The sequence below is a fragment of the Nymphaea colorata genome, chromosome 10 (assembly GCF_008831285.2).
Source record: "Nymphaea colorata isolate Beijing-Zhang1983 chromosome 10, ASM883128v2, whole genome shotgun sequence".
NCBI lineage: Eukaryota > Viridiplantae > Streptophyta > Magnoliopsida > Nymphaeales > Nymphaeaceae > Nymphaea > Nymphaea colorata.
Window position 1 is genome coordinate 14,425,730 of NC_045147.1, and position 19,521 is coordinate 14,445,250.

Consider the following 19,521-nt stretch of genomic DNA (forward strand, 5'->3'; position numbering starts at 1 on the left):
ATATGTTTCACAATAAATTAAACATGAGATCACAATTACACAAGGTTAAATTGCAGGACACACATACTATTTAGTATGTGTGTGTGTATTAGCTATTTCTATTAGAATTTTTGTGTGTGTATGTGTGTATGCATGCACCTAGTTTACATGTCGAGATTGAGGGATTGACGGTTTCTCAAACTTTGTTTGTTTATGTGTTGGTGTCCTCAGCCATTTGATTATTGACATGTACATGCATCTCAACCATTTTACTACATATTTCAAAGGTGTAAGATTTTTTGAAAAGATGTAAAGTTTTTGACGATCTAAAATTGAGCTACTATGTATTAATGCCCCTAAGATTTCTAGTTTGCCTTTTGAATCTTTGATGTTGTAGAAAAAATTTCATGAATTTTCTAACTTTAAAAAACGAAAAAAAAAAATCTCAAAGAGAGATAGAGGAAAAATCTCAAAAATATCAAAGTCGACGACTCATTTATCAGTAGAAAGCCCGGGTGAGAAGTCATAGCAGATTATAAATTACAAAGTAGAAAATGCATCCGTTTATTCATTTTTAGGTAGCGGCCCGGCAAGTGGGCAGTTGCTTTTTTAATTTTATTTCTTAAGATAAAAATATACACGAACTGGTGAAAATGGAACTGCATTTTCAATAGTTATATATATAGGTTGCGTATGCATATACATTTAGTTATTTGTCAAAATGAATTAAAATGGACTTGGCATGCATACGAATAAAAGGATGAACTTTAAATATATAAATGACAAATTAATGAAATTTTATCATCACTGCTTAAAGATAAACTAGTAGATTGAGATTTTATAAATTGTGAATGTTGGTAACATAAAATATTTATAAAATCACAAATAATTAGCCTATTTTAGACCAAATTGAAATCTGATCGGAATTCAGGAACTTGGGTCCATGGTCCAGTGCACTTGATTAAGTGTGTAAAAGTTTTTCCGAGTTTTCTTGTCCAAAGGCTTTAGTGTTTTTTTCACTAGGCAATTGCGTACCAGCTGGCTCATCGACATTTTGCTGCCTAGTATTTGATGGGCTTTCGGGTATATATATATATATATATATATATATAATATTTTCATATATTTTGTGATAAACATATACATTTATATATTTTGAATGTTTTGTATCATGTCTTAATGCACTTGCGCACCAAGAACCAGTCTCTTGTACACTTGGGCAGCAAAAGAAACTCAATATGTACCAATGTTATTGATGTAATCAGGAAAGCTAAATAGAAGTAATGGATTTATAATTTTTCTTTGCTGAAAGTGTTTTGGTCCTTTATGATATTAATTCAAGCTTAGCTTACTAATAGCCTAAAGTTAACATGTAAATGATTATTTGTGCTATTAACAGTACTGGTGCTAAATTTGTTCAACATTACGAGAAAAGTCAAGGTGTGTGTGTTTTTTTATTACTCCCAATTTCTTTAATGTTATAGATAGTTTCTCTTCCATTTTTTCAAAAGCATGTTCTTCGCCTAAAAGAATAAGCTTCGCAACATGATGTCATCTTAAGAATAGAAATTCAATAATTTCCTTTGTGCGTACCATCACTAATTTTTAATACATTAAGTACTTAGCTGAATCAGGAGAGAATATTAGGAAATGCGCCTTACTTGCGATGGCCTCCCAGAATTCACAAAAGCATAAATTTGCAGCACGATGACATCCACCATTCCATCAGTTCGATCCCAATACCAATCTGCTGCATTGTTGGCAAACAAGAGAGGCAGAGTCATGGTCATCAAGCCCATTCCAAAGCCGATCCCCACCGATCCATACTTCCATCCATCCTCTCCCTGGTTGCCTTCATCAACAATATCCAACGTATGAGCATTTTGCCCCTCTCCATCAAAGCATGTCCTGTGCACTTGTGCTTGGGGTTTCCTTCAAAGCAAGAAGAATCAAAAGTATTGAACTGGTTTCCTTCAGGTATGATTCCTTCCAAATCATTATAGGGTAAGTTCAGGACGGAAAGAAACGTGAGAGACACAAGTTCCACTGGTATAACTCCTGATAGATGGTTCTGAGAGAGGTCCAACTGCTCCATTTGCAGCAAATTGCCCAATGACTTTGGGATGGGACCGTCTAAATGGTTGTTAGAAACATTCAATCCACGTAAATTCTTCAACATCCCTAACTCTTTGGGGATTTTTCCAATAAACATGTTGTGGGATAGGTCGATGAAGTTCATGGCCCGTCTGATTTCTTTAATCAAATGAACTTTCCCTTCAATTGTTTCTTCCACTTCAATTGATCCAATAGAATCTTCAAAATTTCCTATGATCAGTGAATCCTCAGCCTCTGAATTTTTACTCACTATTGCCTTGAGTCCTGGAAACAATTCATGCGGGAGAGTGCCTGAAAAATGATTATCCGATATGTCTAAGATCTTCAATGCAGTAAAGGCTTGCGGGAAAGAGGATGCCCAAATGGGTCCATGAAGATGGTTAGACCTTAAAACCAATACTTTCAATTGGTCCAATTGACCCAACCAAGCAGGAAATGTATCATCTAACTCATTGCTGCCCAGATCCAAAACTTTCAAGTTTGTGCTATAAGAGAGCGACTTTCGAATTTTGCCCGTCAGAAAATTGCCATTCCAAGTCGAGGAGTTCCAGCTCCTCGAATATTCCACTTGGAAGTTGCCCCTGTAAGTGATTCCTTCTGAGTTTCACTCCATTCATTTTATAAATGCAATTAGGTATAGCACCCGTGAGAGAATTGTTTGACATGTCTAAATAGGCAAATCCAAGACCAGTAAAGTTGCTGAGGAAAGCCGGGATCAGTCCTTTGATTTGATTGCTCGATGTTGTCAAGGAAAATCCCGACTTACTATCAATCGACCCAGTAATGTTAACTGGTTTCTGAAATCCATCTAGCTTGTTTTGATCGAGAACCAGATTTTCTAAACCACAAATGCTCCACAAACAAGATGGTATCTTCCCTTCTATATTGTTATAGGACAGGTCAAGTTGTTGAAGTCTCTGAAAATGACAAATGAATCTTGGGAAACTTTGAATGTTGCAGGAGCTGAAGTTTAAGAGTTGGAGTGGCGAGAGATTCATGAAAGTGTCATGCGTGTGATTGTTGGGATGAGAGAACTCTGCTTTCAATCTTTTGTTATTAGAGACGTCTAGATGGACAAGGCCTTTTAAGCTCAAAAAGAGCGAGACGTTGATCATGCCAGTGAAATCATTAGAGCTAAGGAATACAAGTTGCAAAGAGGGCAGGTTCTTCATAAAAGAGGGGACATCTCCACTTAATAGGTTGTCATTGAGGTAAAGTTCTTCCAAATTTGAAATTGGGTTGTAGAGTTCAGGGAGCGACTCATTCAGCCTGTTATATCCAAGGTTTAGTGACCTCAAAGAAGGGAAGGTGAAAAGTGATGATGGGATGCTCCCACTTAAGCAGTTGTAACTGAGATCTAGCCACTCCAGAGAGGAAGCACTAAAGAGACACATCGGGTCTATCCCATTTAGGGAGTTTTTACTGAGGTCTAGCTCCTGTAGGGAGGAAAGACTTGAAAGATACATTGAAATCGTCCCACTCAAAGAGTTCTCACTGAGGTCCACCTTCTGTAGGGAGGAAAGACTAAAAAGACATGTTGGAACTGTCCCATATAAAGAGCTGTTGTGAATCTCCAAATAAGTGAGATAAGTAAATGAGCATAGACCTTGAAGGAGCGTACCCGGTGGAGTGTTGCTTGACAAATTCCTCAAGGAGATTCCATTTGAGCTGCAGAATGACAAGACACTTTGTTTGGCTCCATTTGATTCTATGTCCAGCCGTGGTTGTGGTGGTGATGGCATCATAAGGTCATCAAACAACTTTTTGATTGAAGAAAGGATCAAGTATCGAATATTGGCACTCCTTGTTAGGTTTTTGGTTGGCAAGGACACAACCAATTCTTCATTGTATGATAAATCCATGGTTTCCAATTTAGGCAGCAGAAAAATGCTCTCAGGAAACTTCCCTTGTAGCCCACAATCAGACAAGTCCAGATCATTTAAGGAGGTGAGATTCTCCAAGAACTTTGGTACACGTTGCAGGTTGTTGCCACCCAAATTCAAGTGTAACAGTGATTGCAGATGGAGATCTAGTTTGTCGTCCAATGGGCTGGAAATATTACAGTAAGACAAGGAGAGTGTCTGAAGTTTTTGGAGAGACGATGAAGACAGGGCCGAGCTTACATCTCTGCCACGCATGGAGATTCTGACTTCATTGAGTTGAAGGTGTTGCAATTGAGCTAACCCCCTGACAAGCGCTGTGAAATTAGGCTTCTGCAGTTGCAGGGCATGATTACCAGAGAGATTAAGAGAGATCAAGCGTGTCATTTGAGATAGCTCTACTGGGACCTGACCAGAGAAGGAACACCAGGACAGGTCGAGGTGGGTGAGGTGGGCGAGTTCTACCAGTCTTTTGGGGATGGTACCTGTGAAACTATTCCAGCTGAGATCTAGATGCTGAAGATGCTTAAGCTCAAACAAGGAAGAGGCGATGTTGCCGGAATAACCATCTATCACACTAGGTATCTTCAGTGCGATGATAAAGCCGGTGAGGCTGCCACACGTCACGCCTTCCCAATTGCAGCAGTCAGATCCATTGCGTCGCCATGAAGTGAGCTTTCCAGGTTGGAGAAAACTGTGAATGCTGTGCTTGAATCGAAGGAGTGCTGAACTTTGGTTCGAGAGGCAGAGCCTTGTAGCTTTTAGTGGTGGAGTTTCCGTCTCCTCCACCGAAGTGCATGAGATAGGACTTACGGCGACGAGCAAACTTATCACTAACAGGGTACTGAGGCATCTTTGCTGCAGTGGCCACGTTGGTGCGACAGCCATTAGTGCAGCACCGTAGCTCATGATTGGCCTCTCACACGATTCGCGCTGCCTGCAAGTACCAGTCCCATGATTTCCCCACTTAGTAAAGGTAGAGATTCAACAATATCTCTTGGTTAATTAAAAAAAAAGGTAAAAAAAGAAAAGGGCTGTTGGGCTGCAAGGAGAGAAAAAAGAAAGGAAAGAAAAAAGAGCTCTCTCCCAAATCAAACTATTGGGAAGAAAAGAAAAGAAAGGTAAGTGAAAGAGTTTTTTATTTTCACACTACCCCTCTTTTTAAATGCATGTGCTATTTATTTTTTTTTTTCATTTTCTTTCCATTCTATTCCTTTCTCTTCCATTCCATTTCCTTTCCCTTTTTTTCCATCCCTTTCTCTCCCTCCAACCAAATAAAGCGTTACTATATAACAGTAAAGAAGAGGAAACTATACTCAAGTCACCATGGCCGTCTACTTGTGGTTTAGGAAAATAAGTATCTCCGAATGTTCCGAAACAACCCAAAGTCTATTTTTGTCTGAGTCAAGTAAGGCCCAAGAAAATGCAGACCATGAGCCATAATCTTCTGGCTCATAGCAGAATGTAGACCAGCCTTAAATGTGGTCTTTCTCTTAATAACATGTTGTCGTAGTTAAGAAAGACAGTGTCTACAGCAGGCAGAACTGGGAAGGCCATGTCAAGATTTCGGAACATCACTGTCTTGGTCTATATAGTGAACAAACCAAGGTCTTTTTTAGCTCAAGTTAAATCAAATACAATGAAACGGACACCATAAGCCATGACCTTGTAGCATGTGGATCTGTTCCGAACTTGTTCCATGGGAGAAATTAAGTTGTCCATATAGTCGTAGCTGACAAGCTTGATTCTATGAAGAACATTTTTTATATGCATGGCTAGATTCTTAACTGGAAACACATAATTAGGAAAGCCAATAGCCTGCTTTCGTAGTGCTAAAAATCAAAATGAAAAAATAATTGAAAGACAAATTTTTAAAGTGGTTCGGCCAACATAGTTACAAAAGATTTATTAGCATTAATATTTTTCAAGAGATATTATTTTTCATTTATAATAGTCTCCACATCTCCCAAGCAATTCACCTTGATTGACGAGAGCTAATTTTCTTTAGGAGTGTTCTTAATTGACGAAGGTTGCTTCTCTCCAAAAGTCTTGTTGATTGACGAGAGTTGCTTCTTTCTAAAGAGCTTCCTTGATTGACTAGGAATGATCTCTAAGAGAATGATCTCTAAGAGTCTCCTTGGTATTTTCATTAGTTCTGTTAACATTTAGACCCTTCCCCTCATACTGGCAAAAGCTAAATTGTCCCTATTGTCATAGCTGAGACTAAAGGGGGACAAGGGATTGGACGGTGGCTTCGGCTTTCAGCTTGCGGTGGTTCTCCACCACTCACCTAGAATCACAACTCACCATGCTAGACCCTTCCTAAGCGCTTGATTGTACACAGAATTCTAGTTACCGAAATCTTGTCCTCCAAGTCTCCCAATCAAACCTGTTTAAAATATCATAAAATATATAAATTAGTTTCCAATGAATAGATTAAATCTGTTGAGGGTTTTATGGTTAACGGTTTTCACTTTCTCAACATATAATTCAATCTCGTTATCAGATAAATATATTTTTTTTATTTTAATTTTAAATTTTTTGGATTAAAATAAATTCTGACTGCAGGCAGACATAAAAACTGTCAAAACACTCTCTTTTAAGGGACATTTGTTCACCTTAAAATTGAGTTCTGAGGTAGCCACGGTGATTGGTGTGAGCAGTTGCCCACACCAGTCTCTTAAAAGTTGTTTATTTTTAAATGAGAATCTTAAATATTTGTCTATATATATATATATATAAGTGCTTCATCAGATTTGAGTATTTTTAAACAAGTGTCCCTCCAACAAATTTTTCTAGATCTGCCACTGAATATAACCATCAATATATATATATAGCGGCAGAAATATGTTGATATGACTTTTGAGTTTCTCTTCATCACCCGCATTTTCCACTATGAAATTCTCTATTGAACTTAACTGATAACTTACTAACATTATTATGGTTCTCGTAGTTTATATAATTTTATATTAATTCTGTAGATACTAATTAAACATTTCACATCTCTGAACTATATGAATTAATAATTCACATGGTTAATTAGCTTTGTCTTTAGCTGTTTTTATAATATCTATGCTATTCATATGTTTTTGCGTAAATTATTAACAAAATTGCTCTGAGATTGGACTCAGAATTTACTACTCCATATTTTAGTAAGCTCCACAGTGGGTTTAAATCAGTACATTGAATCCGAATATTTTGTTTAGTTTCTCTAAGAATTTTACAAATTGTAAGGTAAGGTATCCCCACATTTGCAAATTTTTTATATTTAGAAACGCTGATAAACATATAAAAAACCGGATAAACTCAAGTTGCTTAAGTAATTTGGCTTCTATTTATCGCTCAATAAGATGAAGCACAATACAAGAGTGTTGTACCTTGCTTCCCATTTCGTAAGTAATCTAGTTTCCAATATAGTTGTCATAGTTCACACGCTTTATTTTATGTAAAGCTTTCATTTCTGAAATGTTGACATTCAATCATCCAGTGAAAGCTGCATGGCTTTCTATCAACTCTGTCTAAGATGAAGAAGACGTATAAATTAATCTCTGACGTATAAATGAGTTTGACTGTTATAATTAATGACTTTCACATCCTCTTCTTATAATTCAATCTCGGTATTAGAAAAATATATATTTTTATTTCTAATTTCTTTTGGCATTTTGCAATATTTATATGATTAGAGTTTAGAAAAATACTTAAAATCACCCGATTAAAATCACCCGAATGAATCTCCAACTAGCCGGCCGCCAAATCTAAGAAGACCCTCTCTTAGTTTTGTTAAAATTGGTAACAATCAAGAGGCAAACCTTTTTTTACTCAATCAAGGGTTCAATTCATGGAAAAGTCGTTCCTTTAATTTTTTTAAAAAATAAATCTTTATATTTTATTTTCATTTTGTTCTTAATTTTCAATGAGATCGGAATGACGAACTTGGGTCCATGGTCCAGTATACTTGGTTTTGGTTAAGTGTGTCCGGTTTCTGCAACCAGGAAGCTCTCTCCTGATTTTCCCTCCATTCCCGCCGCGGCGTGCGCACATTGTTGCATTGTTGCAATGATCGCCGGACGTCGGCGAAGTCCGTCTGTCCTGGCGTTTTTTCGCCGATTCTCCGATGCCCATCTCGACCTTGTCCTTAAGGAGGTAGAAGGGATCCAATCTTCGAAGCCGGATGAACTACCAATCTCTCGCCCCGCCGTACCTCGGCCGTCTGGTTCGCCCCAAAAGATGGAGATCTCGCATCCATGGTCGGAGTGGGTGGAGCTTATGGAGATGCTGGTGCAGAAGAGATACTTCGTCGGCGCCAGCAGCGGTTTGCTCTTAGGCTCTTCCCCGAATGCCCTGAAGGACGCGAACAAGATCAGAACCGCTTCCCTCAACTTCGCCCGCGATCGTTTCGATATTATCAGGTCGAGCAGCTATCGATTTCCCTTCTATTTTTCGTTCTTATCCCCATAATCTGCCCAAAATATCCTCGTCCGCCAAGTACGCACACACAACTTCCAATTGTATGTGGTATTTGCAGTTCTTCATTTAGCTCTGAGATTTTCTTTTCTTGCTTCTGGTCATAAACAAAGAACAAACTTAAGTATTCAGCACAGCGTGGATTCTATTCGATGCTATCAATAAGGGGTTCGTTGTTGACCACGTCTTTCTTTAGCAGAAATCGGTGGTTCACCTGGAACCCGACCGCATATTGGTTGGCCCCAAAGTTGCGCAGTCTTTGAATCTCCATGCTAGAGCGTACACACAGCTTCAAGTTGGAGCAAGAGCTGCCATCTTGAGTTCTGAACTCGTGACATCCCATTGACTTAACCTACCATAATAAGGTCTAGTTGTAGCAAAGGGATGCTATCTCCAGTTTGAGTTCGAGTTTTGAACTTCTTACATTCCATCAAGTGAACTTTATTTTGTTCACTCAAATTCAATTGGAGCAAGGATACTGTTCCTAGTGTCGAATTTATGACGTACTATCAAATTAACTTTGCCAATTCCAACTCGAATTTACGATATATATCATCAACTTAATCTGTGAAAAGCAAAATTTTCTTGCTTAAAGACCATTTCTAGTCCTTGTTCATGAATATATATTTTATGTTTAGATTTAAATGTGTAATGCAAAACGAGGTGTAGCAGGTCCAAGTCCAACCAAAATGAATAAAGGAGGAAGGTTTCAGAAATAGATGGCAGGGTAATGCAGCTGAGATGTTATTATTTATGTTTCCCAAAAGGGGCAATATAAACTTGGAATGGAGGTTAATTATGAAATGAATCTGTATAATAAATAATTCGCAGAGGATTTAAAAGATTGAAGGGTGAGGAAGGAGATTTGATAGAAGTAGCAATCGGTCATTAGACTAGAGCAGCAGAACTAAAGACATCAAGTAGCAGGATGACTGACCTCCTGCTGATGAGTACGTCTTTAACTACTCCATAGCTGCAGATGCACTTACCGCCTCTCCTAAATGCACAATTATATAGTCTTATGACTTGTAGCATGTGGATGCAAAAGCCACCTAGCCAGTTGCTTCAATGGAGAGATCAGTACTGCTGGGTAATCAACGTTGAAAATATGTTGTATTTTAACTGTTCCACGGGGAGGGACACAGCAGGTGCTCATGAGCAGCATTTTCCTTGGTTTTGTTTCTCGACCTTCTTCAAGTAGCAAGTTCGTGCATGCTTACTCATAGGTACTCTTTTTGAAATAGAACAAAAATAATGAGCTGGTGGCACTGCTAATCTTGATATGCTGATTGCATATGTGCACAAAGATCCTTTTCTCCTGATCTGGTATTCCACAGAAGGAGATGTATATGACCAAAAAATAGAATTAGTGAAGGCAGAAGAAAGTAAAGGACATAGTGGGTTATTTGACACCTCTTTTGACAGGAAAGATCGATTGATGCAAAGGCTTGGCTATAAGGCCAATGCATATGCTTTAAAAGTTATATTTAGCACTGGTAGAAAGCTTTCTGTACTTTATTAATATTAATGGGGCAGGACTTGTAGTGAGATCTCTTTTAATAGATCCTTTGTGAAGAGGGTGCTGCACATTGCCAGGGTGATTAAACCACAAGGTCGTCCGGAGCTACTCTAAGCTAGATTCCTGACTAAAGCAGCGGAATAGTCAGCGTTGGGCCAAATGACTAAGAAGAAATCTTCTTTGTATTTTCCGCTTCTTTGTTCTCACACCTCTGTCACATGATTACATTGATGTACATTTTATTGCAGCTTAATTTATTGAATTTAACCTCTTCAAATTCAAATATGGGCGTAACCATATGCTTGGGACACAGTTCTTCAAAGTTTAAATAATTTTTTTTCACGAACTCTTCTGATTTTGTTGCAGGTTCTTATCTAGAACGGATATCCATGGTATTGTCAATTGTGGCTGTCCTAGCGTGGATAGGAAAATTGTCAACTCAGGGAAGCGTCTGAGGGCATTTGTGGGCATTGAGGAAGGAGATGTAGGTACATTAAAGGCTCTCTTTTCTGTATCAGTTTTATCTTGTGGTCATATTCCCATCAGAAAGGTAAGCTTTAGCTCTGACATGTAGGTTTGCAGTATGTGCAACTTAAGGGGCATGTGTGAGAGAGCATATGTGAAGGCACGGGAGGATGAAGGTGGTCGTACACTTGATGTGATGCGAATTTTGTTAGCGTACGGCCTTGATCCTCTCATTGGGTCGATTGAAAACAAGGCTTGTTTAACAAAACCCACCAAAGAATTGGTTAGGAGGCTGATGAAACAAATTGTGGAGCATGGCACCAAGGAAGTTGATCCAGAGTTTTCAAAGCCAATTTCCGTGTTCCCAACCAAAAAGCGAGAAAGCTTAATGAAGAACCGGACTTCACCAGCACGAGTTGATCTGCCATCGAAGCAGGGAGATTGGATTTGCCCAAAGTATTTAAATAACAAATGTTTAATTTACTGCAATTTACGTTATCTAGCTTGAGTTCTTTGTTCATTGGTTTAATTCAATTTATAGGTGCAACTTTCTTAATTTTGCAAAGAATCTTAAATGCTTAAGATGTGATGGGTTATTCCAAGAGAGGCTCCAGAAAATGAGAGAGGAGACTGAGTTCGTTATGATGAAGAAAGGAGATTGGTTGTGTGATAAGTATGGCCTTTTTCACTTGTTGGTTGCTTCCAGCAGTCTATTACACCTGGACTGCTTGTTTCACTATGAGTTTGTTTTTTCTCAGGTGCAATTTCCTAAATTTTGCCAAGAATGGTAAGTGCTTGCAGTGTGGTGAGAAGCCACCAAAGAGGCAGCTTAATCCTGGAGAGTGGGAGTGTCCATCGTAAGTATATATCTGAAAGCTTGGTTGTATAATCTTTGGCGAATTGGTTCACCAACTTGGTGTTTTGTTAATAGAAATCAATCGTGTACTCTTCTCAGGTGCAATTATATAAACTTCAGGAGAAACATGGTGTGCCGGAAATGTGAATGGAAAAGGCCAAAAGCTGAGTGCTTTTCAGGCAGTCTTGGACAGTTTCATAGCGAACACCCTGATTATCGCCGAGGATCCAGGATGACTTTTGTCAAAATTGAAGGTGATGAAGCTACTGATGATGAATTGTGGAATAGTGGGGAACCTGGGCCTTTCAAGTTTAAGGATTTTCCGATGCGTGGAGGTAAGAGTGATATCTCAATAGGTTGGGATGTCAGATCTCAGGAGCCTATAGGGGCACAAGGTGCAGTTAACAAGAATCCAGATCCTGATAGCTGGATAGGTCTTTGTGATGATGGTTGTAGCAATTCGAGTGCTGAGGATGACGAAGACATTGCTGGCTGGTTTGGACGACGGGGTTCTGGATAGTATCATTTGCTACACCAGCATATAGGTATGGAATGCCATCAGGGAGCTCAAATGGAGAACTGAAAGTCTTGATGCATTTGCGTTTTCCACTTGTCTAGAAGAGGTTGGCATGCTTTCGACTCAGAAAGGTGTTTCCATGCTGTCTCTGTGAAAATGATGGTTTCCTAATTACCGAGCACGATATAGGAAACGATTCGTAAGAAGGGAAGCGGGTACGAGCAAATTATAATTGGAATAACGGCGACGGAATTATGGGAAGCGATTGTGTTAGTGTGGAAGCGAGTGAAGCGGGTTTCCCATGAGAGAGAGTCAACCGACTGAAAGGGCTATTATTTTATGAGCAGGAATTTGTTTGTTTATGAGTTGCAGGGATGGCTTCATCCTGCTCGTTAACCAAATCGTTATCTGTTCTTCACCCGACGCGAAGTCCTGTAGCTCCTGGTCTCCTACGCTTGCGGCCGGCTGCCTTTCGTGTCTCCTCCTGCAAGAAGCCCATGGCCCCGGAATCCGTCCGCTTGCCGGAAGGCTACGACCGGAAGAAGGAAGTGAAGGACTTCGACGACTCTAAGATCGGCGTCAAGGGCCTCATCGACGCCGGCGTCAATGAGATCCCTCCTTTCTTCGTCCACCCAACAGCCGATCTCCCTCCGCCACCGCTATCTTCCTCGCAGTCCGATTTAGAACTTCCCGTCATTGACCTTTCCGGAGCTTCCGACCTGGAGCGTAGGGCGGCCATCGTCGCCCGGGTAGCGGAGGCGTCTCGGACGTGGGGTTTCTTCCAGGCGGTCAACCACGGGATTCCGGAGGCCGTCCTCGATGCCACGATCGGTGCCGTGCGGCGGTTCAACGAGCTGCCGGTGGAGGAGAAGGCGCCGTACTACCAGCGGGTGCCTGGGAACGGCGTGTCCTTTGCGACGAACTTCGACCTCTTCGTGACGAAGGCGGCGAGCTGGCGCGACACGCTGCAGGTCCGGATGGGACCGGTTCCGGTTGGGCCGGAAGAAATACCGCCGGCGTGCAGGGAGGAGATAGTGCGGTGGGGTGAGTGGTCGGACGGTCTGGCGAGGGAGCTCATGGCGATGCTGTGCGAAGGGATGGGGGTGGGGCCCCGCAGGCTGGAGGAGATATCGTGTATGGGCGGGAAGCAGCTGGTGGCGCACTACTACCCATGGTGCCCGCAGCCGGATCTGACGTGGGGGCTCACCGGCCACGCGGATCCCGGCGTGCTCACCGTGCTGCTGCAGGACCAGGTGGGCGGTCTCCAGGTGAAGCACGGCGACCGCTGGGTGGACGCCAAGCCCATTCCAGGCGCGGTCGTCATCAACATCGGCGACCTCCTCCAGGTAGGCGAAGATCATGTTCTCCAATTGCAAAATTTGCGGTCGCTTTTATTTTTGGTATCGATCCTATTTTTAATGCTATTCTTGCATTGAAATCATTTTTCTCATAATCTAGTGACATGATTGATTGTATAGCCTTATTGTTGGACGCCGTCCTCCAGTTTGTTTGTAGAATGTTAGAACATTTTCAAGAGAGAAGAGTAATTTGCTCAACACAAATTCTGCATACTGTTTGACCAATTTGAGAAAATTGCAGATGATCTCCAATGGTCTGTACAAGAGCGTCGAGCACCGGGTTGTCGCCAATCGCTCTCGGGAGGCCCGTGTTGCAATTGCCATCTTCTACAATCCAGGGGTGAGAGATGATAGCGCGTACTTCGGCCCACTACCGGAGCTTCTCTCGCCGGAAAGTCCTCCCCTGTACCGGCAGTTCACCATGCAGGAATACTTGACTCGGTTCTTCAACAAGGGATTGGATGGAAAGTCGTTGTTGGATGTATTCAAGATATGAACTTAGCTCCTTGATTGTAATAACGTGGTACAGATTTTTTCTGACAAAATAGATTGCAGATCTCTAAAGCACAGGACGTTGTGCTTATGCTTGTATATGAACGATGCCACTGTTGAGGTCGAGTATGCTAGAAGTCGGCATCGAATGCCCTTGCATTCTTGTTCATGGATGTGCACTACCTTGTGACACATCTCATTCTATAGGAGCGGAAATGTGCACCATGGGGCATATGATCTTATTCCTAGGAATGGTCTTCATAGTTCATACTGGTAAAAAATGCTAGGTGAGCTAAGCGGTCAAGGAACTTAGGAACGCATAATTGGAAAAAAATTTCGAGCAGAAGAAGAAGACGAGAGAAGACAACAGGAAAATTCATACTGCACCGGTGACGGTAGCCGAAACAGCGATGGTGCTAGCCAGTGGCAGAGAAAACGACAGAAAACAATGGGAAAGAGCAGTAAGGGGAGTGGAGACGATATGATCGTGGCAATGCCTGAGAAACGAGAAAAAACAACAGGAAAAATCATAGAACGGTGGAAGTAGAGGCGACAGCGAGAGGGAGGCCCCATTTTTTCTTATATACATATCTTCTAATTTTATCTTCTAACATAGTTTAGAAGCTCAACTAGTTTTATCAGAATTGGCTTTGAATTGCATTGGCGGCCAATTGAAGAATGATAAAATCATAGGTCTAATGTTTCTCTCTATAAAATCATAGATCTAATCTTTCTCTCTACCATACCATTGCAAGTGGTAAAAAGAAGAACGCTATGAATGTCAATTTAAAAACTTTATATCAAATCTCTCTCTCTCTCTTATACACGCACACACACACATATAAATGAAATGGACTGTCCACACCGAACATGAATGAACAGGGCCAACTGTAAGGTTGTTGTGTTGAATTGTATGGCTGCACCACTGGTGTATTCGCAGAGCAAGACACATGAATCATGTTTCATTACATTCATTTAAATAAATATTGAATAGTACTTAATGGACATGTCATATATTAAAAATGACCAAGATTGCAGAAAAAAATAAACAAAAGCGCCTCATGGATTAATCAAAATTGGTCATTTATAAGCTCCCAATGAACCATGTCCGCTTAATTAGTTTCACCAATCAATCCATTTAACGTAAAAAGGAAGCTTATAAGCGGAAAGCAGGCCCAGCTACCCACCGAACCGCTCACTGGAATTCAATTTTCTTTGATTAGCACAACTCTCTCTTATCTACCAACTAGAAAGTCTCCTATGAATGAATGAAAAGAATCTTAAGTTAGACACGTTACAATGAATACTCAAGAAAGAAAAACAATTAGAAAAGAATGTAGTCACCCAAGTTGCCTTTTCTTTTCTATATACAGTTGGATTTAAGCAAGTTCGGGCACCTAATCCTTGAACATACATTTCTTTTGTGATTAGGGTAAGCCCAGGGCCACCAAGCCTTATGTACATATAGATTGGTAGGATTGAGACTTGATCCAGGGTCTTTAACTTGTTTCTCTTCACATTCGCTTCTTACTCGCTAACCACCTGTTGTATGATAGTTTTTCTTCACATTATTGTTGAAGGTGGTCAAGAACTCGTTTTTGCATAATCTGGTCAAGGCCTGCCTAAAACCAGCATGTAATTAGATCCATGTCAATGCTTAAGTTCAACCGATGAACCAAATGTTTTTGTTGATCCACCATTAGAACCTGCTGACCTGAATTTGGTAGCTGCTGAATTGCATCTGGCGCCGACTGATCGGCTTGAATACGAGCTCACATCTGGTTATAACTGGTCAGGCTTGACTCGGCCGGGCTCGGGCTTTTGCATAGGCCAAATGGTTTCTATGAGGATAAGGGGTCTCCCTGGGTTCGGCCGAGCCGAGCCGAGTCGAGTCGAGTCTGTCCCGATGCCCACCCGGGTCTTGTTTGTTTCTAGTTAAACGCCATGCCATGTCTCTCCCTTTCTCTCATGATCAGCTGGTCTAGTGCTTTGCTCATCCATGGGTGCTTGCATCTTTTCCTCGCATCTTCTACACTCACCTAAACAAGAAAGAAAACAAACAGAAAAAGTTAAGGAGATTTGTTCTTGTTGGATCTACAAACTGCCCCTCGGTATTTTAAAGGGATCCCTCTTTGCTAAGTATGCTTCACCGGTAGATAAATAAATGCAGATATTATAAGTTAAAGTTTTTGATGTGAAGATGAGGGCCCAGAATAATTTAGTGTTGTAATCTTTTTCTTACCCATCTTCTTTCGCGGAACTCCTTCTCTGGCCAGTGATCCTGGAGGTTAGTCACCTTCAGAGGGAACACATGGGCCACACGCTCTCCGCCTTTGCTCCCCTTGCTGTTGAACGTCCATATACCAAGCTGTGTCTGCAGTTGATTATTGAATAATTTTTCAGTGAAATGGATAGATATACATGGTTAAAATCTAATATACATGTTTATACCGCGCAGGAGCTACTAGTTTAATCACTTTCAATACTTTCAGTCTAATTATATATATATATATATATATATATATATATATATATGGTTGCATGTGAAGTCGGCAGGATTGACCTTAGAAAGGTTGGTGCCAAAGACAGAGAAATTTATGAATAACCACCCAATTTTTGACATATTTACAAATGAGTGTTTATCATTTGATAAATGATAAATGACTGTCTAACTGTGTAAACTAGTTCACAAATTTTCACCAATGAAAAGCATTAAGCATACTTAAGAAGACTATTTTACCGCCAAAAAAGAAATACTCTCATTCTTGACATTTTACATTTTTTTGCAGCTTTCATTCGTTTTATAAGAACAGGTTACTTGTTATTTGTCCCTGACATGGCCCCCATGATTTCACCCTTTTTTTCTTATGTCATCTAAGGATTAAAAGGAGGGGGAGAGAGAGAGAGAGACTTGTTTTAATATTTTTCATTTATAAGGCAATACGTTCATGAATTACCATATAAAATTAGGCAGTTATTTGTAAATATACAAGACGTTGAGTGATTATTAGTAAATTTCTCAAGCAAACTGTAGACAGAAGGTACAGAAGAGAGAGAAGGTAGGTCAAAAGCGTTGTGCTTTGTCGGGATAGAGAGATTGGTGTGGAAAAATTCAACGTCAAGGTGCGAATTAAACTTGAGGCAGAGCAGTATGCAGCAGCGTGCGCATGCAGACCACAGTTTCCTGTATTTTCTCTTTACAGATAACGCATAACCAAGTTCATAAACTCAATCGTCTGAGAATTGGTTCCGAATGACGGAGAAAAATAAATGGGACTTCATTAAATTTACCTCCACGAGTCCCTCCACTCCTGCTTCTTCCATTGCTTCTCTCCGAGCAGCATCTTCTACTGTCTCATCCTTCTCCCATCCTCCCTTCAATTGCAGAAGGTTAACATTACAGTCAGCATTCACGAAATTCTGCAAACGTACAGAAAAAGAAGAAGTTTCAAAATTTAAAGGCCTTTTTTGTGAATCTGTACCTTGGGGAACAACACTCTGTCGCTCTTCTGTGACTTGACGACAAGAACTTCTAACGACTGAACGCACTTGTCATGGTTGCTCTGATCAGCCTTGAATCTATAAGGAATGCATCTGCCATGACCAAATTCGATACAAGCTCGTCATAAGTGATAATACTTGCGTGCAATCTTCAGTATCTCGTATTGAGAAGACAAGCTTGATTTGGAAACGATGTTTAAATTGTTTACAGCGAAAGATCAAAAAGAAGAGCAAAAATTGCCGTTTGCTTTATATACCTGCAATACTAGGACTTGATCAAACGGGAATTCTTTTATACGTGCGACCATACGGAAGCTGAACAACTTAGCTACAATTACATTTGCATTATCAGACCCCGTAACTTTAACTTTGTCGAAGAAAACAATTATGTAGGCATGACATGCATGTTTAAGAAAATACAATTTAACATAAGGATGTGACTACAGAATTTGGAAACTCAATTAATATCTTAAACCAATTATGTAAAACATTATTTCGATCTTGTCAATGTACTTTAGATGTAGGTTTAATTTTAAGTGGTGTTTGATTGGAGAGGAGTACGTCATTTTGTCAATAGAGATGAGAAGGGAGAAGATCTTCATTGGATCAAGCAGGGTGAAACGGTGAACGGATCATTTTTCATTTAACCTTAAATTCATCTGGGGATGAGTTATTCCGAGGGCCATGACTAATCCGATTAACCCACTGAGAGAGAGAGAGAGGGAGAGAGAGAGAGAGAGACAGAGGCAGAGAGTTACCCGGCGATGAGCCGGCGACCATTTTCATATCTCTGGTTTTGTCTGCCGGAGCGTGAGATCAACATAATCATGGTGGCGCCGAGATCTAAAGAGAGATAGATTGTTTGAGTGAAGAAGATCGATTATGTCGTCGATCGGAATCGGTGGAACACCTTCTTCCTTCTCCCTTGATCTCCTTCCTTTCTTCGATAACCATGCAACCACCTACCACCTACGGCCACCACGCACGGTGGAGAGCGAGAGAGAGCGAGAGAGGGAGATCAGTTGTGCATCTGGTGAGATAGTAAAGGAAGGAATAAATAGGCGTTGGAGGCGCCGGTTGTGGGGTCTGAGGACGATCTTGGCAGCTTCTTCTTCTTCTTCTTCTCTCTTCTTTCCCCGCGCGTGCGGACTGTCGACAGTGCCATGACATCACCAACAACCCAAGACTGTGACATCACACGCCCTCTTTCTCCTTTTCCTTCTTCATTCCTTCCTTCCGTCCACTTGGTGCCGTCCGGATTTCTTGACCTCATCCTTCTGGTCAATCCTTCTTCCTTGCGCCCACAACCCGTCGAACCTCTTCTGCCTTTCATGGCAACCCTGCAAGTTCAGATTTCTTAGCTTCACTCTCAGATTAATTAGAAAGACACCAGAGATTCGCTCACCAAGTAGCTGTTCTACGGTACCTGAAGAGAATGAGACCCGTGATCTTTTACCACGCATCTTGGTTGTTTTTATCTTATTGTTCTGAATTCGAGATAGAGCAATCCACAGAAAGTTCACCATTGTTTAAACAGATAATGGATTCTAGATCCACAGTTTTGTTTCTTGTGGTGAACGCTCCTTCTCCTATCAAACACAGCATAATAGAATATTGTAGCTGATGCTTGTGGGAATGGGGAAGAAACAAATTCTTGGATGATTATGTTAGACTGGGTCTTAGTGAGCTACGCCCATTGTTGAACCGGACACGAAATGGATATGGAAATTAGGGACAAGTAAAACCACTGAAATTGATGAAAATGGACATGCTTATAAAATATTCATACAAGTTACAAATAAATATAGGTGAAAATAATAGCACGAAAGCTTAAATGAATTAGTAAATTAAGCACTAATATGAGTAGGGAGCAAGATAGTGAAAAATTAATCGTATACTCGTAATAACCTGATGTCATGTATTATGGTAGCCGATGATGTAAATTAATCTCGGTTTCCATCCGGTAGCCTTACAGGACAAGTATTAAAGATAATTATTTTGAATAATTTTTACAAATATATTAGCTTGTATTAGCTAATATGGGCTCATTGCGAAATGATCTTTGACAAGAGCTATGTCTGGGTGAGCAGGAGGAATAATATTTCATCATAATGCTTGACCGAAAGCCGAATCCTTTATACTTGCTCATATCCCTATTGTTACCAAACCAATTTTTAGTGCCTTTGTTATTATGCTTCAACTTGCATATCAATACTCTTCTCCTTTTTTTTGAAGGGTCATATCTATTCCGATTCATGAAACCAATAATAAGTACTTACAAGCGTTTCCCGACAGCAATGAAACAGGGTTCCATGAATTAAAGCCGATGTTCTCTAAGTTTCTACCTCTTTGGTTGAAATGTCAAGCTTTATGTT

The 19,521-nt window shown here is 40.5% G+C and overlaps 4 protein-coding genes across 4 annotated transcripts; 2 read left to right on the plus strand and 2 right to left on the minus strand.

Annotated features, from left to right (window-relative positions):
* Nucleotides 1-1,530: 1,530 nt before the first annotated feature.
* LOC116261949 (receptor-like protein 36) lies at nt 1,531-4,922 on the minus strand. The gene is made up of 2 exons (XM_031640904.2): nt 3,716-4,922; nt 1,531-2,385 (listed from the first exon to the last, which is right to left on the minus strand). The coding sequence occupies exons 1-2, from the start codon at nt 4,881-4,883 to the stop codon at nt 1,769-1,771; spliced, it is 1,785 nt and encodes a 594-aa protein (XP_031496764.1). The 5' UTR covers nt 4,884-4,922; the 3' UTR covers nt 1,531-1,768.
* Nucleotides 4,923-4,986: 64 nt separating this feature from the next.
* LOC116261950 (zinc finger protein VAR3, chloroplastic-like) lies at nt 4,987-11,827 on the plus strand. The gene is made up of 7 exons (XM_031640905.2): nt 4,987-5,095; nt 7,967-8,383; nt 10,324-10,441; nt 10,532-10,878; nt 10,964-11,095; nt 11,181-11,279; nt 11,378-11,827. Exons 2-7 carry the CDS (start codon nt 8,031-8,033, stop codon nt 11,796-11,798), a joined length of 1,470 nt encoding a protein of 489 aa, XP_031496765.1. The 5' UTR covers nt 4,987-5,095; nt 7,967-8,030; the 3' UTR covers nt 11,799-11,827.
* A 189-nt stretch (nt 11,828-12,016) lies between these two features.
* Nucleotides 12,017-13,744, plus strand: LOC116261951 (1-aminocyclopropane-1-carboxylate oxidase homolog 1-like). The gene is made up of 2 exons (XM_031640907.2): nt 12,017-13,141; nt 13,395-13,744. Exons 1-2 carry the CDS (start codon nt 12,170-12,172, stop codon nt 13,647-13,649), a joined length of 1,227 nt encoding a protein of 408 aa, XP_031496767.1. The 5' UTR covers nt 12,017-12,169; the 3' UTR covers nt 13,650-13,744.
* A 1,179-nt stretch (nt 13,745-14,923) lies between these two features.
* On the minus strand, nt 14,924-18,147 carry LOC116263186 (nudix hydrolase 17, mitochondrial-like). The gene is made up of 5 exons (XM_031642815.1): nt 17,905-18,147; nt 17,128-17,239; nt 16,937-17,020; nt 15,888-16,019; nt 14,924-15,684 (listed from the first exon to the last, which is right to left on the minus strand). The coding sequence occupies exons 1-5, from the start codon at nt 17,973-17,975 to the stop codon at nt 15,577-15,579; spliced, it is 507 nt and encodes a 168-aa protein (XP_031498675.1). The 5' UTR covers nt 17,976-18,147; the 3' UTR covers nt 14,924-15,576.
* Between the last annotated feature and the right edge of the window lie 1,374 nt (nt 18,148-19,521).